Source organism: Gouania willdenowi, chromosome 13 (genome assembly GCF_900634775.1).
Source record: "Gouania willdenowi chromosome 13, fGouWil2.1, whole genome shotgun sequence".
Classification (NCBI taxonomy): Eukaryota; Metazoa; Chordata; class Actinopteri; order Blenniiformes; family Gobiesocidae; genus Gouania; species Gouania willdenowi.
In genome coordinates this window covers 20,390,647-20,408,192 of record NC_041056.1, presented here as the reverse complement: position 1 = coordinate 20,408,192, position 17,546 = coordinate 20,390,647, and the positions used below count along the sequence as shown (strand labels likewise).

Genomic DNA, 17,546 nt, shown 5'->3' with positions numbered 1-17,546 from the left:
ACAGGTCATCTCTGCCAGACAAGCCAATTTACACATTTTTAAGAGAATGAAAAAATCAGTATTTTAATGTATTTTACTCTTCAAACTCAGTCCAATGTATTCTGTAACTTAAATTCAAACATAAAATTAGCCCCCGCACTGTCCATAAAACAAAATAAGTTTAGAAATTGAATGTACAATAATTTGATGAGTATCCTGTTGTATGAATTGTTGACAATTATTAATATTTTTTAATTATTTTAGAAGAATGACAGACACTAAATAGATTTAATGCTCTTTTAAAAAATATAACATTAAATAAATCTCTGTGAATATTATTATATAAATCTATTAAAAACCAAACGCTCTAGAAAGACTTTAAAAGTTTGAGAAATACAAAGAAATTTGCTGAAAACGCTATATATCTCATGTAATTAGGTGTAATTGCATTGAATGTTGTGCATATCTATTATATTCGTACATTTGTATTATTATTCATTCATCTTATTTTATATTTTTTCTACTGTAATGTGTATACACTTGTATTTAATCCTTTATTAATTAACAGTCTTTTACTTAATTTTGTACATTCTTCTTTCTTTCTTTAGTGTTTATTCTTTTTTATTTGTAATATTTCTTGAGCCTCTGTAAGACAAGTGATTTCCCCCTGCGATAAATAAATTATCAAAACAATAACCCTAAACCAGCGTACACACACACACATTCAGTAACAGTCAGAGACTTATCTCCTTATTAAACATATTGGTGTTTTTATTTTATTTACATTATATAAGATAGAGGATGTGTCCTTAATGTCAGTCAGAAGCCAGCAGCTGTCACCCAGTTTACACACAGTCCACATCTGGCTCCAACAGCGGTGCTCCTCATGTTGACAACATGACACAAAGCGTTGAATCATCCGCCAGATTATTGACACACATAAAAAAAAAAAAAAAAAATGAGCAAAAACATTTTTGACAGATGCAAAAATCATAAGTAACAGTTAAGTGTCACGTTGAAGCTGGTGACCGAATGCAATGAAAGCAGCTTCCATTAACCCTCAATAATGTGTCCATTTACAAAAAAAATAAATAATCAATTTAATTATTTGGATTCAAACTGGAGCCTATATGTAAATGTTGAAAAGTCAACTTTTGACGAGCGTAGGAGATTTGTTCACTTCACTTATTAAACGGCCTGAAACATAGCAGAGCACCTTGTCCTGTCTGTAGCTACATATTTCAACAACTAGTATTTTAGACATGTTTAGAGCAAATTATACTCAAACTTTCTTCTCACTAATGTCTCCAGGTTCAGTTTTATGTGTAATGTTGTTTTTTTTTTTTTTTGTTTTTTTTGCATTATGTAATCTTTCTAGAATCCAGCTCTATAAACTGGATCAAAAAAAAAAAAAAAAGAGGAAGAAATGGTTGTTGTTTGATTTATTTATAATGAAATTCAAAATATTACAGCAGTGTCAACAATGTAAAACACACAGAACGTAGCCGTGTTTGAAGGATTTCTTGGGCACGTGACACTAAAAGGCAGCCAGTCTTTGAATGGGACACATTCATTTGGCTCAAATATCATAAGAAAAATGTCAATAAAGCACAAAATGTGACAAATCACCTCCATGATAATCAGAAATAAAATGTTTCTGGCATGTGTGAAGGAGGTTTAAAATGATACAGTTTTTATGAACACAGACGCAGATTCACACAGACAGTGGGTGCTGGTTTATGGATAGTTTTGTCACTGAACAATAAATGTTCCTGTACTTACAATTTCCTGCTGACTTTTAGAAAAAACATGTTGCACTATATATACTGTAGTGGCCAACCCTGCAACATGTTCTAACAAAGAATAAGATTATGGAATACACGCTAAAGCAGAGGTGTCAAACTCAAGGACCAGGGGCTGAATCCAGCCCATCAGAGCCTCCACTTCAGGATTTTGGGAGATTATGTTTTGAAAAATGTAAAAATTACAACCAACATTATTATGTAAATCAGTTTATTTCAGTACGAGATAATCAAAGTCACTCAAAATTCAAATAATGAAAACACTCCTCAATATATACGGGGACTTGTAAACTCTCACTGCTCATAGTGACACGATTTTACCCATTTTTAATTGCAAATTGTTTGCCAGAATTATTTAATTTAAAAAAAAAAAAAAAAAAAAATTCCAAATATTTCCTCAACTTTCTTTAGGAAGAAAAATAATTCACAAATTCTAGAGCTTCTGAAGTATGGGGTTCCTGGAGTTACTAACATTACATTAGCGACTTCATGTTTTACATTTAGGTTATATGTGATTTTGAGACTTTTTTAGGTGGGGCTACCGGTCCCCAGGGGCCCCATTTTTCATATGACTACTCCTCCGTTAGTTGTCGTTAGATCAGAATGCAGTTTGGTAAGAATACTCTATGAATAATATGCTAAGACGCTCGGAGCCTTTTTTTTTTTATCGGGCCCGGGGACCCACCCCCCATTTCCGGTAATTTCCAAATTTATTGGAACATAGTCGTGTGATATATCGTTTCAAAGGTAATTCAACGTAGATTACGATTATGCCTTGCATAATTTGATGAGGGGCCCGGGGACCCACCCACTTTTCTGGTAATTTCTAAATTTATTGGAACATAGTCGTCTGATATATCGTTTCAAAGGTAATTCAACGTAGATTACGATTATGCCTTGCATAATTTGATGAGGGGCCCGGGGACCCACCCACTTTTCTGGTAATTTCTAAATTTATTGGAACATCGTCGTGTGATATATCGTTTCAAAGGCAATTCAACGTAAACTTAAGATTTTTTTGTCGCACAATTTGATTTGTTTTACTCAGTGGAACCGAGTCATTTGACTGAATTCTCTGGAACATGGTACGTGATCATCTGAACTTGTTGAAACACCCTTTTTATTCAAAAATCATATTTTTTTTACTCTGGCCCAATTGAGCTTGAGCTAGGTCGTACTTGGCTCGTATGAAGGTTGTAGGAAGTAAAATGAGTTTGACACTCCTGCACTAAACCATGTAGGAACTGTTACCTGGACCGATTCACCTTTCACAAAATGGGTTGTAATGCTTCAACAATTCCTGTGCTGTTTTCCTCTCCTACTAATGGTGATGAATGGTTCAAAAATAAGGAAACGTTCATTGCTCAGTCAGCTGAGTTAAGCGTTTTTGAGTTTTTATCAAATGGTAATGATTTTCCTCCACACAAAAAATAAGAAATAACTTTTTCCTGTGCCCACTATTTTGGGTACAACTTCCTGTGTTATAAGAAGTAAAAGCGAACAACAGGACTAGACTTTCTTAGGTTAAACAGACAGCTACACTTGTTTTATTGCTATACACGCAGTCAATTGCTGCACAATGGGAATACCAACTTCAGCTTCTAGCCTTTCAGAATAAGAGCCCTGAATATAAGCTATAAGCTTATATTCAAATCGATAGCTATTCCTGCTTACTATTATAGAAACATTAAAAAAAAAGCTTAGGCAAAGTATGTTTTATGTGAATAAACACTGACTTTTAACTTTTTAGCAAAGACTGCAACTCGCAGTCATATAGGAAGTTAGTAATGCTTCCAGTGTTAAAGTAAAAATGATTCCATCCAGACCAGTGCAAAATCCTGAAAACAGCAAGTTATATTTTAGAGCTTTTGACATTTTGAATATAATTTGAGCAATTCTTGTCTCGAACACGTTTGAGTTTCTTATTTTGAGCAAAAACGCTGACCTGAAAAATCATGAACTTTTTGCTTTCCACAAAGTAAAGTACATCAATAGTGCAGAGACACTGCAGAGCCTCATTGTCCAGGTTACACACAGACAGATTTCTTACACCTTAGGTCAGGTGTTAGCGGCTCTGAACTACAACACCTGTTATGCAGTTTGTCACTTTACGACATTTGATTAAAGTTTTAGGCTGTTATTTGTATTATTATTTTATTTGAAGTTCATATATCTATTGTATGTGGGAAATCTGTTAGAAAACAGTTGTATTTCTATTGTTAATTTTCAATAGACGGCTGTGGAACACAGAATATATTCTCATAAAATAAACTTTAGTTGCTATAGTAAGCTAATCTCGAAACTTTTTTGAATATGTTGAACCCACACCTGTTTACCACACCACACCACTGATTTTTATGATGACCATACTTGTACTGGTTTTTATAAGTAAAGTTAGATTTAGATTAAACTCCTTGCAGGGACTTGGCAGAATTTAATTATTGAATGTAGTTGCTTTGTAAAGTATATCATTGTTGTTTTGGATGGTGTGAAATAAACATGTGCTGGAGCAAACAACAGTAAATAATCTAGATTGAATTTTTAATGAATAACTCTTAACAGTTTATCTACAATTTACCTCACGTTGTAAATATGTCCAGAAACGCAAAAGGCTTATCACAACCTGTAGAAACAAATGCAATGAAATACCTAATATCTTAAGAGCATTTGTATTGCCATAAACTTATGTAGATTTGCACTCAAATGGTAAAAACAGGTGATTTACCTAAAGTTCCTGTTTGAAAAATCACTCAGTCAGATAAGAACTTTTTCTTTTTTTGGTTCACAAAGTTAGCAAGGTCAGATTTTACAAAAAAATATTTAAAAGTTGCCTCCTGGTGAATATCAATCAGCCATAAATAACTAGTTCATGGACTAGTGCTTTAAACTGCAGTAGTGCTCGTAAATATTCATATTTGTGTGGTTAACATAAATAATAGTAAGCAAAAATACATACGTAATTGTGAACCATGATAAGTATGCATTTGTGTACATGGTATCACATGATTTTTTTTTTTTGTTTCCCATTGTTTCGACTAAAAAGCTCTAAAATCCTGATGGCACGGAGGGGAATAAGGCGCCTGCACCATCAGCAACTCAAGTGTGGCTCATAAACCTTGGCACATTTACTCTCAATTTAACTAATGACACAGAAATGTCAACAAAATAAGTGAAAAATGTCGGATAGGTGAAGTGTTTCTTTCCTCTCATATATTTCAACACAAGCCGTTGCGTGTTTGTTCTGTTTTGAGCAGTAGAAGGCACTGAGCGGGGAATCATCTTCGTTAATTACTGTGGGTTACGAGACAAGGCTCTCAGGTTAGCTAACTACCAAACCTAATTTCTAATATTTATAGTATTATTTCCCCCCACACACTGTTTAAAAACACTTACTGTATTTGTATCTCTCAGTCAGGGGTGGACTGGGACAAAAATTCAGCCCTGGCATTTAGTGTCCAGACCAGTCCACTACATTATTAGCAATACCACATAGAAACCGTTATTAAGTCAGTCATTTTCAACATCTGGCTCTTTATGTCTTAGTTTTAATTGTAATTCCATCAAAAAACCTTAAAATTGGGGAACTTTTTAACCCCTTTTTACCCATTTCCTTTGGCCATTTTGCAACTTCCTTTGTCCCATTTCTGCCCCTTTTCAAAAAGTACAAACATTATTTTCAGATTTTAGCTCCTTTTGCCAATAAATATCCCTTCTTTACTATTTTTTTAAAATATTCTTTTATCCAATTCTTGTCCTTTAATTTTTGTTGGCAACTTTTAATCCAAATAAGCTAACTTTTGCACAATAAATACCACTTGTTACCTTTTTATCCTATATTTTCCCTTTTTTGTTCCACATTTTTGCCTCTTTTCCCTACTTTTTGCCCATTTAAGTTACCTTTAGCCATTACATACCACCTGGTTTCTATTTATTTGCCCATTTTTTTGGGCACTCTTAACTGCTTTTGGTCCATTTTAGTCACTTTTCACTCCTTTCTTGCCACGTTTTTGCCACTTTGGGACCATTTATGGCCACTTGTTACCATGTTTGCCTCCACTAACTCATCAAAAAGCAGACCAGACCAGCCCACTTCTGGTCTACAACCCACAATGCCCACTATGCCAGATGACTAGTCCACCCCTGCTCTCAGTTACTGTATCTTTTCCTACACATAGACATTGACCAGTTGGACAAAAATGTGCAGAGCGTGACAAGATGTATTGACAGCTGGAGCTGAGTAGTTCATTTGTAGTCACCATGACACCGTGATGGCCAGCAAAGACAGATGAAAATGTTGCGACCCCCCCCCACCCAAAAAAAATTTAATAAATAAAGGTGTCACTGGAATTTCTTTCTTTTGCAGCAATCTTGTTGATGGAAACAGGTTTTTTAGTGTTTTTGCAGAACTCTCCATTGCTATTAAGCATGTGTGCATTGTTCTTTTTCTGGATCGAAGCATTGGCTAAAGCATTTAGTCCCAAGTCAGGAGTTAAAGAGAACCAAGGACTGCTGGAGAGAGCAGGTCACCAGGACACTTCAGTTAGATCATTGGGTTTCATTAGAAGTTGTCCCACCATTAGTGTAAGAAGGTGTACATGTCTCCATCGTTCAGGATACACTGAATATTAAAAGCCTTCCAGACCGTTACGCCATCAATAAAGTCCAAAAACAGACTTCCACACGATGCACCTGCATATCCCAGGATCATTGCAACTAATTTCCCGTTCCGTGGGGTCCAGTCATTCACTACAACTTCTTATCATGGTCTGTGCCTGTGATCTACAAACTAGTTTCTCTTAGAAACATGGTCCCGATGCTGTAGGAGACTTTCCTCATAGAGGCCGGAGGAGCGGAGCGAGAACTGGTTAAGGAGGCGTGGCTATGGGACGTTCCTGCTTCCAGAAAGTAACACGTCCCTGGGATCTCTTTGGGGAAATTGTCTGGGAGCTCCAGTCGTGAGCGAGGGACAAATGAAAAAGAACGATCGTCTTTCAACAACCTGTGAAGAAGAAAAAAGAGAGCCAGTAAGTATTCGTCGTTAGTGAGTAAATGACAGTAATAAACCAGATATGGTTTTTGTTTTTCTTTCATACCTGTACAGTGCAGTTACTTACAGGTAGGTGGTGGGGCTAACATTAATGCACCTCGGCTGACTCCCCGACTCAAACTTGCTGGCCAGTGTAACGTTGTTCCCGAACAGACAGTAACGTGGCATTTTGACTCCGACCACACCGGCCAGCACTGAACCTGTGTGGATACCTATCCGCAACTAAAAAGGGAGAGAAAGAAAGAAGGAAGGAAGGAAAAAGGTATTACATTATGCCAATAATCTATAGACAGTATATTTTTGTATCCATTTCCATTAAACTTGCCTCAAGACAGCAGGAAGTAAGTGTGGGTACAGACCAGGGTTGGGGTCAATTATTATAATTGTGATCGTGTAATTGTAACTGGAAGAGTATATTACTGTTGTAATAGTAATTGAATTGTAATCGAGTTCATGTAACTGACTTTGTAATTGCAAATGGCATGAAAATTCTATAAAAACTGTAAAAAAAAAACACAAAACTGGTGAACCATGTTATAGTACTATGACTAACACATACGTAATCAACAATTATTAAAATATGTTTAATACAATGTTTAATAATATAAGTTTACCTGCCAGTTCTCTTGAGAATAATTTTACCATTTAAAAAAAATTAAATCTAAGGGTATACTGACAAAAAAAAAGCTCAGACACCCACACCAAAAATATGAATACCAACATTTTCATAGATAAGGAAGCCTAACAATGTAACCAAAAACAAATGGGATTGGGGATCATAATTCTTAGTGTATTTTACAGATGATTTAGGACATTGGCCAAAACTGACCCGTTATTATAAGAGATGCTAACAGAAAGCTAACACAAGTGGAAGGTTACGTTTTTTGGGCTTATGCAATAAAGGCTCAGTAATTGTGATTACATGTAATTTAACTTTAGTAATTGAAAACGTAATTGTAATTGACTTTCACCGGAAAATAATAATTTGAATTGAAAAAAATGCCGGTAAACGTAATCATAATTGAGATGTGATTGAACATGGAATAATTGAAGACGTAATTGTAATTGAAAAATGTAATTGACCCCAACCCTGGTACAGACTGTGAGAAAGCAAAATGCAGTTGCTTAGTTTCTGTGTTCTTATGTACCTATACTCGTCCTATCACACTGTACCCTATTTATTTATCCACATAATAAAAAAAACCAACAAAAACAACAACTAACTGACTAAACATGGCAGCTGATAAGATGTTCCCTTTTTAGTCCTTTGACTACACATCGTAGTTTTTCTCTTTACATAATATGCCTTAAAGCCACGTTTGGGTGCATAATGACACTTGCGATAGGCTTTGTTACTTGTTCTGGATTCTTTTCCACGCACTAAAAATGACCCTCATTGTTAAAGCTTTTCCTGCTAAACAGACCCAAATGTTTAAAGTCCAACACAGCGTTAAGGACAAACACTTGTTGTTGACCCAGAAATGATGCATGTGTTCCACTGTAGCGAAACAATCATTATATTAACTCTAATGGTATTACATAATCTCATTTTGTGCGGCAACTAATCTTTTAGGGAGATTAAAAAAAATATGTCAAAATAGCATCAGACCGGGATGGGAGTTAATCGAATGAATAATTGATTCTGTCTCCTGTTGGTATGTGACAACGTTGTTGTGTTCTTATTATTGTAGTATTATCTGGAGGACTGTAACCGAATGGAGAGTGAACGCTACGAGGCTAAATGTCTCAATGCATTACTACACAACTGCATGTGGATCAACACAGCCAGATATTAAACATTACAAATGCAGCGCACGCACGCACACGCACACACACACAGGCTGAATCCGTTATATTTGAGCATCTCATCACCGTAGTAACCAATGCCACCGTGTGCATTCCAGCACACTGCAAGGTAGTCATGGCAACAATGGGCAAGGGGGATGGTGCGATAGAAAGCACACAGACACGCAAGAGAGAGAGGGCGAAATAAACCTATAATTAGCCGACCAAACCTTGACAACACTCGAGGAAAGAAAAAGAAAGTAGGAAAGACAGCCAGCAAGAAGGCAGACGAGCGCCTCGGTGCATCGGTGTGACCTATTTTTCATAAGTGAACTGCTCGCAGATGGCCATGTACATGTCCGTTTCTACTAGAGTTAAAAAAAAAAGAAAAAAAGCACAAACACATAAACAATTCAGCATCCTTCGCCCACTCTCTCTTTATTCTTTCGTCATCAAATACAGACACAGTAAAACTCGTGGTGCACTCCTCCAATCCCTGTTTGCTATGAGTCAGCACCATCCAGAGCACATGGCCTCCAGTGGGCAAAGAGGCAAATGTTGTTGCGGTTTTAACGACCAATCAAATTCAAGCCTCTGGACATGCCGACAGAAAGAGATGTGAAGAGGGACTAAACATTGAAAAGGATGTTTATTTGGGACAAATCGACAAAGCTGAAGCTGCAGCTAAAGTTATTTGTTAGCCCACCTTAAATTGTTCTGCAGTATGACTATCTCTATCTAGACCAGGGGTCATCAACATGGTGCCCATGGGCACGAGGTCGCCCGCATGGACCATGTGAGGTGTCCTCAGGCCTGTTCTGGAGCTTCGTCTAAAATCTGATTTACTGGCCAGGCTTTAAACCCACACAGATAAAAACACATGTGGTTGTTAGTGCCGTAGTAGAGTTAAATACTGCTGCGCTTTATATGTTTGTGTATTCAATGAACCTTCTTTAAATGTTTATTTTCTCTAAAACATTGTGATGAATGTTTTTAGGCGTTGCACATTTGGTATAAGGCAGCGGTCTGCAACCGTTACTCTCAAAGGAGCCATTTTACTTCCTTTCACCGGAATTAAAATTTTTCCGGAGCCGAAAAAAAATACCATCTCAATGATGACGATATAGTGTATAAAATTCTAGTTACAATTATATCAAATAATATTAGTAATAATAATTTTTTTTTAAATTGTTGATGTATTTGTAGTGCAAAAAATCACATGAATTTGATACACATGATCATGTCGGTCAACACATACTAATAACTCGATTCTTGCAACATATCAAGCATGCATATTAATCTGGCACATTAGCAGATAATTAAAAACCCAAACACAAATAAAATCTCTATTTTCTTCCAGAATAGTTTTTTTGTTGGTTTAGTAATCTTACCTGAGATAGGAAAGTTTATGGTTGATGATAGTTATTTTGTTGTCAATGTAATTTATCATTTATACCCTCTGTAAAAAATAACAATTCATTATTTTATTATGTTATTATTGCTATAGGGAGCCATTGCAAAAGTGTCAAAGAGCCACATGAAGCTCCAGAGCCACAGGTTGCAGACCCCTGGTATAAGAGTTGTGGTAAGATGTTTTTGAAAAAAAAACGCAAAGTGGATCTTCGAAAAAATAATACATAATGGTTAAATTGTACAAACACGTTACGTGTTTTACAATTATTTAAAGTTGATAGTGAAATAGGAACATGAGGATGTAATGAAAATTAAAAAATTGCATAAATCAGGAGAAACAAAGTGAAACCTGAAGTGAAAATGTGAAAATGTAGTATTTAATTAGTACTTTTTAAACTGGTAGTCCTTCAGACTATTCACTAGCTTTGAGGTAGCTAGCAGTTTCAGAAAGGTTTGTGACCCCTGATCTGGATTCATGTTTTCTTCTAACTCAGAAGTAAATGGATACAATTGTTGCATATTTAATTTGGGTCGTAGGCAACAGCCTGTAGCGGTACAAAGTTGTAAACAAACGAGATGCGCGGACCAGCTGTTCTCCTATTGATGGGAAATTGCAGAAGGAAATACACCACTACCATGGAGCACAGCAGCGTGAGTGGCTAGTTTGTTTTTACGTGAAAATAATGGGAAGATGAAGTTCCGTCAAGTATTCACAGACAAAGATGAACTTTCTGCACATTATGTATAGCCACACACTACAGACGGAGAATCAGTAAAGTGATTTCCATGAGGCATCTCACCTCCTTCTTCTACTGTTTTGTTTGTTTTGGTTGAAGGATTGCACCCGGGTGTATCACACACCTCTTTATTGGAGAATGAACCACACTAATGAGTCAGTTGTAGAGGTTGTTGTGTCGGTTACGTTCTCACTGCAAATGAACCGCTACAGGATGTGGAATGGAAGGGAGCTGAGAACAGACCACCCCTTTAAGACGATCTTAGGTCAGTATTATTCTGCTACCGAGAGAAGAAATAACTCAACTCAACTTTATTTATATAGCGTAAATTACAACAAAGTCATCTCAGTGCGCTTAACAAAATATAAAGTCCATAGTAAGAAATAGAATAGAATAGAATAGCCCTGTACTGATTCCCAGAGGGGAAATTCACTTGTTGCAGCAACACAATAAAAAAGAGCAAATAATAAGAAACAAAAATAAATACCAACATAAGATTATCATGAAAAACATAAAAACTGTAGGACAGACATAAATTAGAAAATAAAGAAAAACTGAATCTAAGATTTCCAAAAAATCCAAACAAATGTGTCTATCCTGTTCTGTCCACTAACCCCAAACCAGTCGAGGCAGATGGCTGCAACTTCTGAGCCTGGTTCTGCTGGAGTTGTTATAATTAGCGCTATATAATAAAAGTTGAACTGATTTGAAATGTGGTCCAGAACTGATTTTTTTTTTTTTTTGCTCATACGCGACCTTAATTTGATTTGTTAAAGAAAAGCACAAATCCTTTTTTTTTTTTTCTTCAAATATGACCCATTCCACTTTCATACGTGTTCCTAAATCCGACTGCAGTCTGAACATCGAGGTCGCATTCATCTGACCTTTGCATCATTAAAATGCAATAAATGTCCCAATTCTGTGTTCCTGGAGGAGCAGCGGGGGGGAAAAAAACACCAAAACACATGCCTCCATATTTATGCTTGTGGGTCACTTCAGGGTCGCATTCAGTTCATACTAATCAACCGAACATAGCCTTCTATTACACAACTATGGGTTTGTGTGCTTCCTTTGTGCATGCATTGGTTTTCCGTAATTACACCTTTAGTTCCCTTTAGCGATAAACATGCCTGATAAAATAAAAATGCTGATCCACCAATCAAGACTCACCAATAGATTAAAAAAAATATGTACCAGTAATGATTTTCTATTCCAACCAAGGCTCTTTCAATAAATAAGGCTTCGATTGTTCAGCTTCGCTGGTGTTGCAGAGGGGCAAGTACAACCGAGAATACCGTAACTTGTTAATGACTTTTATACTCGACTGTTCAGCCATAAAATTGTGGCTTCCTACAGAGTACGGTGTAGGTCCCCTTTAACCTGCTTTCTTCTACAATGCACTGTGTAATATTCTCTCAGAAACAGATAATGCAACATGCTACAGCAGCTCATCTTTGGAACAGATCACATGGTCCGGTCTATTTTTGGCCATGGCTGTGACCCTGACCAACATTCACCTTCCAAGGAAGACTTTGCACTGTTACTGAGCACCACAGGCAGAGACACTCAAGCCATCACATTCTGCCTTCAATCAACTACTTTAAAGCCTTTTTGTTTGCTTTTTTGTGTAGTGCACCAACTATGAAGAATAAATGTTCACTCATTGCCAAATAAATTCCAAACGCTATCAGGTACAATGGCTAATACATGTTCAGTGTTATTTAGTTTACCTGTAAGCGGTCATTATTAACAAACGATATATCGCAATATTTCACCGTGCGATTATCGTATCGATCCAAAAATGGTCCAAATCGATTTTTTAAACTATGTTTTTATCGATAGACACCGGCAGACCGGTGAGTTTAGGTAATTGACTTGGTACAGCAATTGCAATTGCCATGAAAATTCTATATCAATTGTCATTGTCAATTATGATTTAATGCTAAACTGGGGAACCATGTTACAGTTCTATGTACAGTTCTACACATATGTAGTTAACAATGATTAAAATGTGTTAAAATTAAATAATCAAGGGATATACTGACACAAAAAAGGCTCAGACGTCCACACCAAAAGTATCAAAACCTATATTTTAATTTATTAGGAAGTCTGACAAGGTAAGCAAAATAAATGAGATGATATATATTTGTTTTAGATGATTTAGGACTCATTATCATAAGAGATGCTAACAGAAAGCTAACACAAGTGGAAGGTTAACTCTTATTAGGTTATTTATTTCAAATTAAAATGAATAATGAATACGAAGAAATTATTCAAAGTAATTAAGAACGTAATTGTAATTGACTTTCTGAGGATAAAAAATAATTGTAATTTAATTGTAATTGAACATGGATAACTGAAGATGTAATTGTAACTGAAAAATGTAATTGACCCCAACCCTGATAAACATACCACTGGTTTTTAATAGTGGTGCTTGAATTACAGTTAGTTACCATTTACTTGTTCTTGCAAGTTCTTGAAATAAATTGTATTTCATTCCATTTTGACAATTATTGATAGTATCGTGATATATCGGGTCATGACATGCAAATCCTGAATCATATCGTATCGTCAGATTTATGGCAATGCACATCATTATACTATGCTGCAGGGTTTTTATAGTAAACGTATTGATTTTAAACTGAAGCTGATGGTAGAATTTGAAGGATAATAGGACATTTAGTTTGTTGTGCTTACGTGAGCGCATGATATGAAAAACCCAGTAAAGTTTGGCAACAGTCTGCCTTTGTTAGCAGCAGCAAGCACCAGCACTCCATCCCTCACATCTACTCAAACACCCACTCGTGCACCAAAAAAAGCGCACAAGCAAAAGATCAGAAAACAGGACTGAAAGTGAGGCAGCGAACTTAGCATCTATATGTCTTTCTTGACTTCTGACTCTAATATATTTCCACTGTAACCTGAGGTTCTTCCATCAGGCTTCTCCTATTTGCTGTCAATGAAGGTGCATAACAATAAAACAATGCAGTGAACGATTTTAATCCTGATCAAGATGTGGACATCCTCTAATACACGTGAAGATAAAGAACCACATTTGAACACGAAGGAACGCATTGACAAACAGGTGAGAAAAGCTTCAGGTTACAGTGTTTGAGTGAGAGAGATGACAACGTCTACACGCAGTACAGCAGGGCAGAAATGCTTAATAAGGCCTATTTTTTTATTTTCAGAGAGATCTGTTTTTTTTACTTTTAGCATTTTTTTGCTTTACTGAATTTCATCCCTGATGAGCAAAACAATAAGAAGAAAGCCATATATACTGCCTGTCACACATTTCATTGAAAGCAAGAATTTTGGAGTTTTGAATATAAAATAGATAAAGACATGAACCTTAAATACCATAAATACATAAAACAAGGTCACCATCCCCATCATTTAAAAATAATATCAACCCAACATAGAAAAGAAACAAAATAACCCAAAGTCAGAAGTAAGCCCATTAATAATTGCCTATTCTATTTCCTTTGGGTTCAATCTTCACTGATGAACAACCCAAACACTGTCTGATGGCTTTTAAAGCAATGACTTCACCTAATCTGTTGCTTTGATGTGCTGTGCTGTGCTGTGCTGGGTGACTAGATCACAAGAGTATTCCTCTAAACTTATTTCGAATTTTTATTCCCCTGAATTAACGTTGAAAGCTGTGAAACTTCATCTCTTGTGCCTCTTTCCTTCCCATCCTCCTTATCATACTCATATTCCTACAGACATTAAAGCAGCTTTCATTTCTCCATCTTCCTGCATTCATACATCTTTTAACAGTATTTTTAGTAGCGTTATTTTAGTCTCTTCAGGAGGGTACAGCTGTCTGTTTAGGCCTCACAATGAAATCACGTTTTAAATCTCAGACTCACTAACTTGCAGGGAAAATTGGTGACTTTTCTGCTTGAAAGGTAAATACTGCTGCTTGATTTACATTATGTTTGATTTGTAATTGTTACACTAGAACTCTGGAGTGCATGTGTTGTTTGTTCGTGTGCACGCTGCCATCACTGCAGCCTCCGTGTGGGCTGCTGTGAGTGACACTGTGTTATTACACTGGTGCTGCTGCTGGTGATAGATTGGTGTGTGCACATTGAGAGAGAGAAGCGTTGCAGTAATATGCTTTTAACAGTGCATGTCGTATTACTGTGATGTTGCTGTCGGGCTAACGTTAGCTTGTTAGCTCCTCGGAGGGAGGGACTTTGGAGGCATGGCAAGAGAGCAACGGGGAGGGAGGGATCTGCAAGTTACGGACTGCACCTTTAAGTGTTTATTGTCCTGCTACAAAATACAATTGTAGGCAATCAGGGGCCTGGATTTACAAATCCAGAGACACCGCTGCTGTTTTTCTGCACCGTCTTATATTTCCCTGCGATTAGAGGCAACATAGAGGAAGAAATCTGAGAATCTCTGCTGTAGGGTAAAGATAACAACTAAAACGAACAACTAAAATACCATAACCAGTGTTGCTACAACATTTTCAAAAGGGCATTTAAAAAAAAAAAAGATCAAGTAAGAAATGACTAATAAAGCTGCAATAGTCAGAACCAACAAACCACAATTTGACGCATACTGTACAAAAATAGAGCTAGACATCATGCAGGCACCACACACACACATACTGAGAAAGAGACTCTAAAATCCACAAGGCACACACTGGCAAACATAATAATCTCCCACTGCTAACACATGTATGAACAGTAAAAAAAAAAAACACAGGACCCACAGAGCATGCTGTGGGTAGCCCCACTGGTAATACTGTACATCCACCTGACTGGCAGAGACATCTGTAAGCACACACACTATTAGTGTAAGCTGCATCATTTCTATTGCCTCATTTATATATGTATTCAAGTACATCAAGGTTGGGGTCAATTACATTTTTCAGTTACATTTACGTTTTCAATTATTCATGTTCAATTACAATTCAATTACAATTATTTTGTATCCTCAGAAAGTCAATTACAATTACGTTCTCAACTACTAAAGTTAAATTACAATTAATCACAATTTCTGAGCCTGAAATAAATAACCTAATAAAAGTTAACCTTCCTCTTGTGTAGGCTTTCTGTTAGCATCTCTTGTGATAACGGGCCCTAAATCAGCTGTAAAATACACTAAAAACAAATATCTATCATCTCATTTCTTTTTTTTACCTATTGCTTACCTTGTTAGGCTTCCTAATCAATGAAAATATAGGTTTTTTTTAAGATTTTTGGTGTGAGCGTCTGTGCCTTTTTTATGCCAGTATTCCCATTTTATATGGTAAAATGTGGAAATGCTTGACATGAAACATATTTAAACAATTGTTAACTACCTATGTGTAGAACTGTACATAGAACTGTAACACGGTTCCCCAAAATTGACAATTACAAATACAATTATAATTGACCCCAACCCTGATATGTATAGATAGTATTTCATTGAACCATTGGAAAGATTTAGATCATTTTTCTATTGTTAGACTTAATCTGGATCGACAGCCTGTGACTGATATCTCTTACTTAACATATTAAAACCATCTATGTCAATATAGCCCTGAGACTTCTTCATGTATCACGCATCATAAATTGAATCCTCTCAATTAAACATATTTGTGTGAAGATATGTGTTGCTTTTTGTCTTTGAAGAGATTTACCACATCACCTTAACCATTGTCAAACAGAACATCTTTGCTGGCGAGCGGGCAAACTATACATCTTCGACCTGTCACCAACATGACACAATTTAATGCATAACCATTGGCAACGGACACACGAATAGGGACTGACCTTGATAGGTTTTTCATCTGGCGTCAGAACTTCCTCAGAGAGTTCCATCATCTTCAGAGCCATGAGTGCGATTGGTTTTGCGTGGCTATCCACCTTTTTATGGAGTCCTCCTGCCACGCAGTAGGCATCCCCTATTGTCTCGATCTGTGACAGAACAGCAAGAAGCGAGTTGAGAAACAAGGTGGGTTCACTTTAAATTCAAACATTTTCAAGTAGTTTATGAGTAGCAGAAAATGATTGACACTCCTCTGTTTAACGGACGGAATGTTGGGGTCAAATACATTTTTCAGTTACAATTACCCTTTCAACTACCAATATTCAATTACAATTCAATTACAATTACAGTGACCGCAATTTTTCCAAATTACAATTTTTTATTCTCAGAAAGCCAATTACAATTAAGTTATCCATTACTAAAGTTAAATTACAATGAATCACAATTACTGAGCCTGAAATAAATAACCTATAATAAAAGTTAACCTTCCTCTTGTGCTAACTTTCTGTTAGCATCTCTTATAACAGGTCCTAAATCAGCTGTAAAATACACTAAAAACAAATATCTATCATCTCATTTTCTCCTATCTATTGGTTATTTGCTAGGCTTCCTAATCAATGAAAATATAGGTTTTAATATTTTTGGTGTGGGCGTCTGAGTCTTTTTGCGTCAGTATACCCATTTCATATGGTAAAATGTGGGAAAGCTTGATATGAAACTATTTTAATAATTGTTAACTACATATGTGGAGAACTATACACTGAACTGTAACACAGTTCCCCAGTTTTGTGTGAAATTATAATTGACAATCTTTATAGAATTCTTATGGCAATTACAAGTACAAAGTCAATTATCTAAACTCAATTACAATTTAATTATGACTACGACAGCGGCAGAATTTTAAAATTACAATTCTAAGTACGCCATAATTGTAGGTAATTATCGATTACACGAGTACAATTATACAGTGTTTAGCGAAAGCTTTTCAACGCAAAAACGTCACGTTTCCATAGT

At 36.1% G+C, this 17,546-nt stretch overlaps 1 protein-coding gene across 1 annotated transcript in view; it reads right to left on the bottom strand.

Annotated features, from left to right (window-relative positions):
- Window positions 1-1,090: 1,090 nt before the first annotated feature.
- The window catches only part of gucy1a2 (guanylate cyclase 1, soluble, alpha 2), a 52,944-nt gene continuing 36,488 nt past the window's right edge, over window positions 1,091-17,546 (bottom strand). The window contains exons 7-9 of the mRNA XM_028464426.1: window positions 16,538-16,681; window positions 6,896-7,050; window positions 1,091-6,780 (exon numbers count right to left, since the gene is read on the bottom strand). Coding sequence (XP_028320227.1) covers window positions 6,561-6,780; window positions 6,896-7,050; window positions 16,538-16,681 — 519 coding nt within the window. The 3' untranslated portion in view covers window positions 1,091-6,560. The remainder of the gene's footprint in view (window positions 6,781-6,895; window positions 7,051-16,537; window positions 16,682-17,546) is intronic.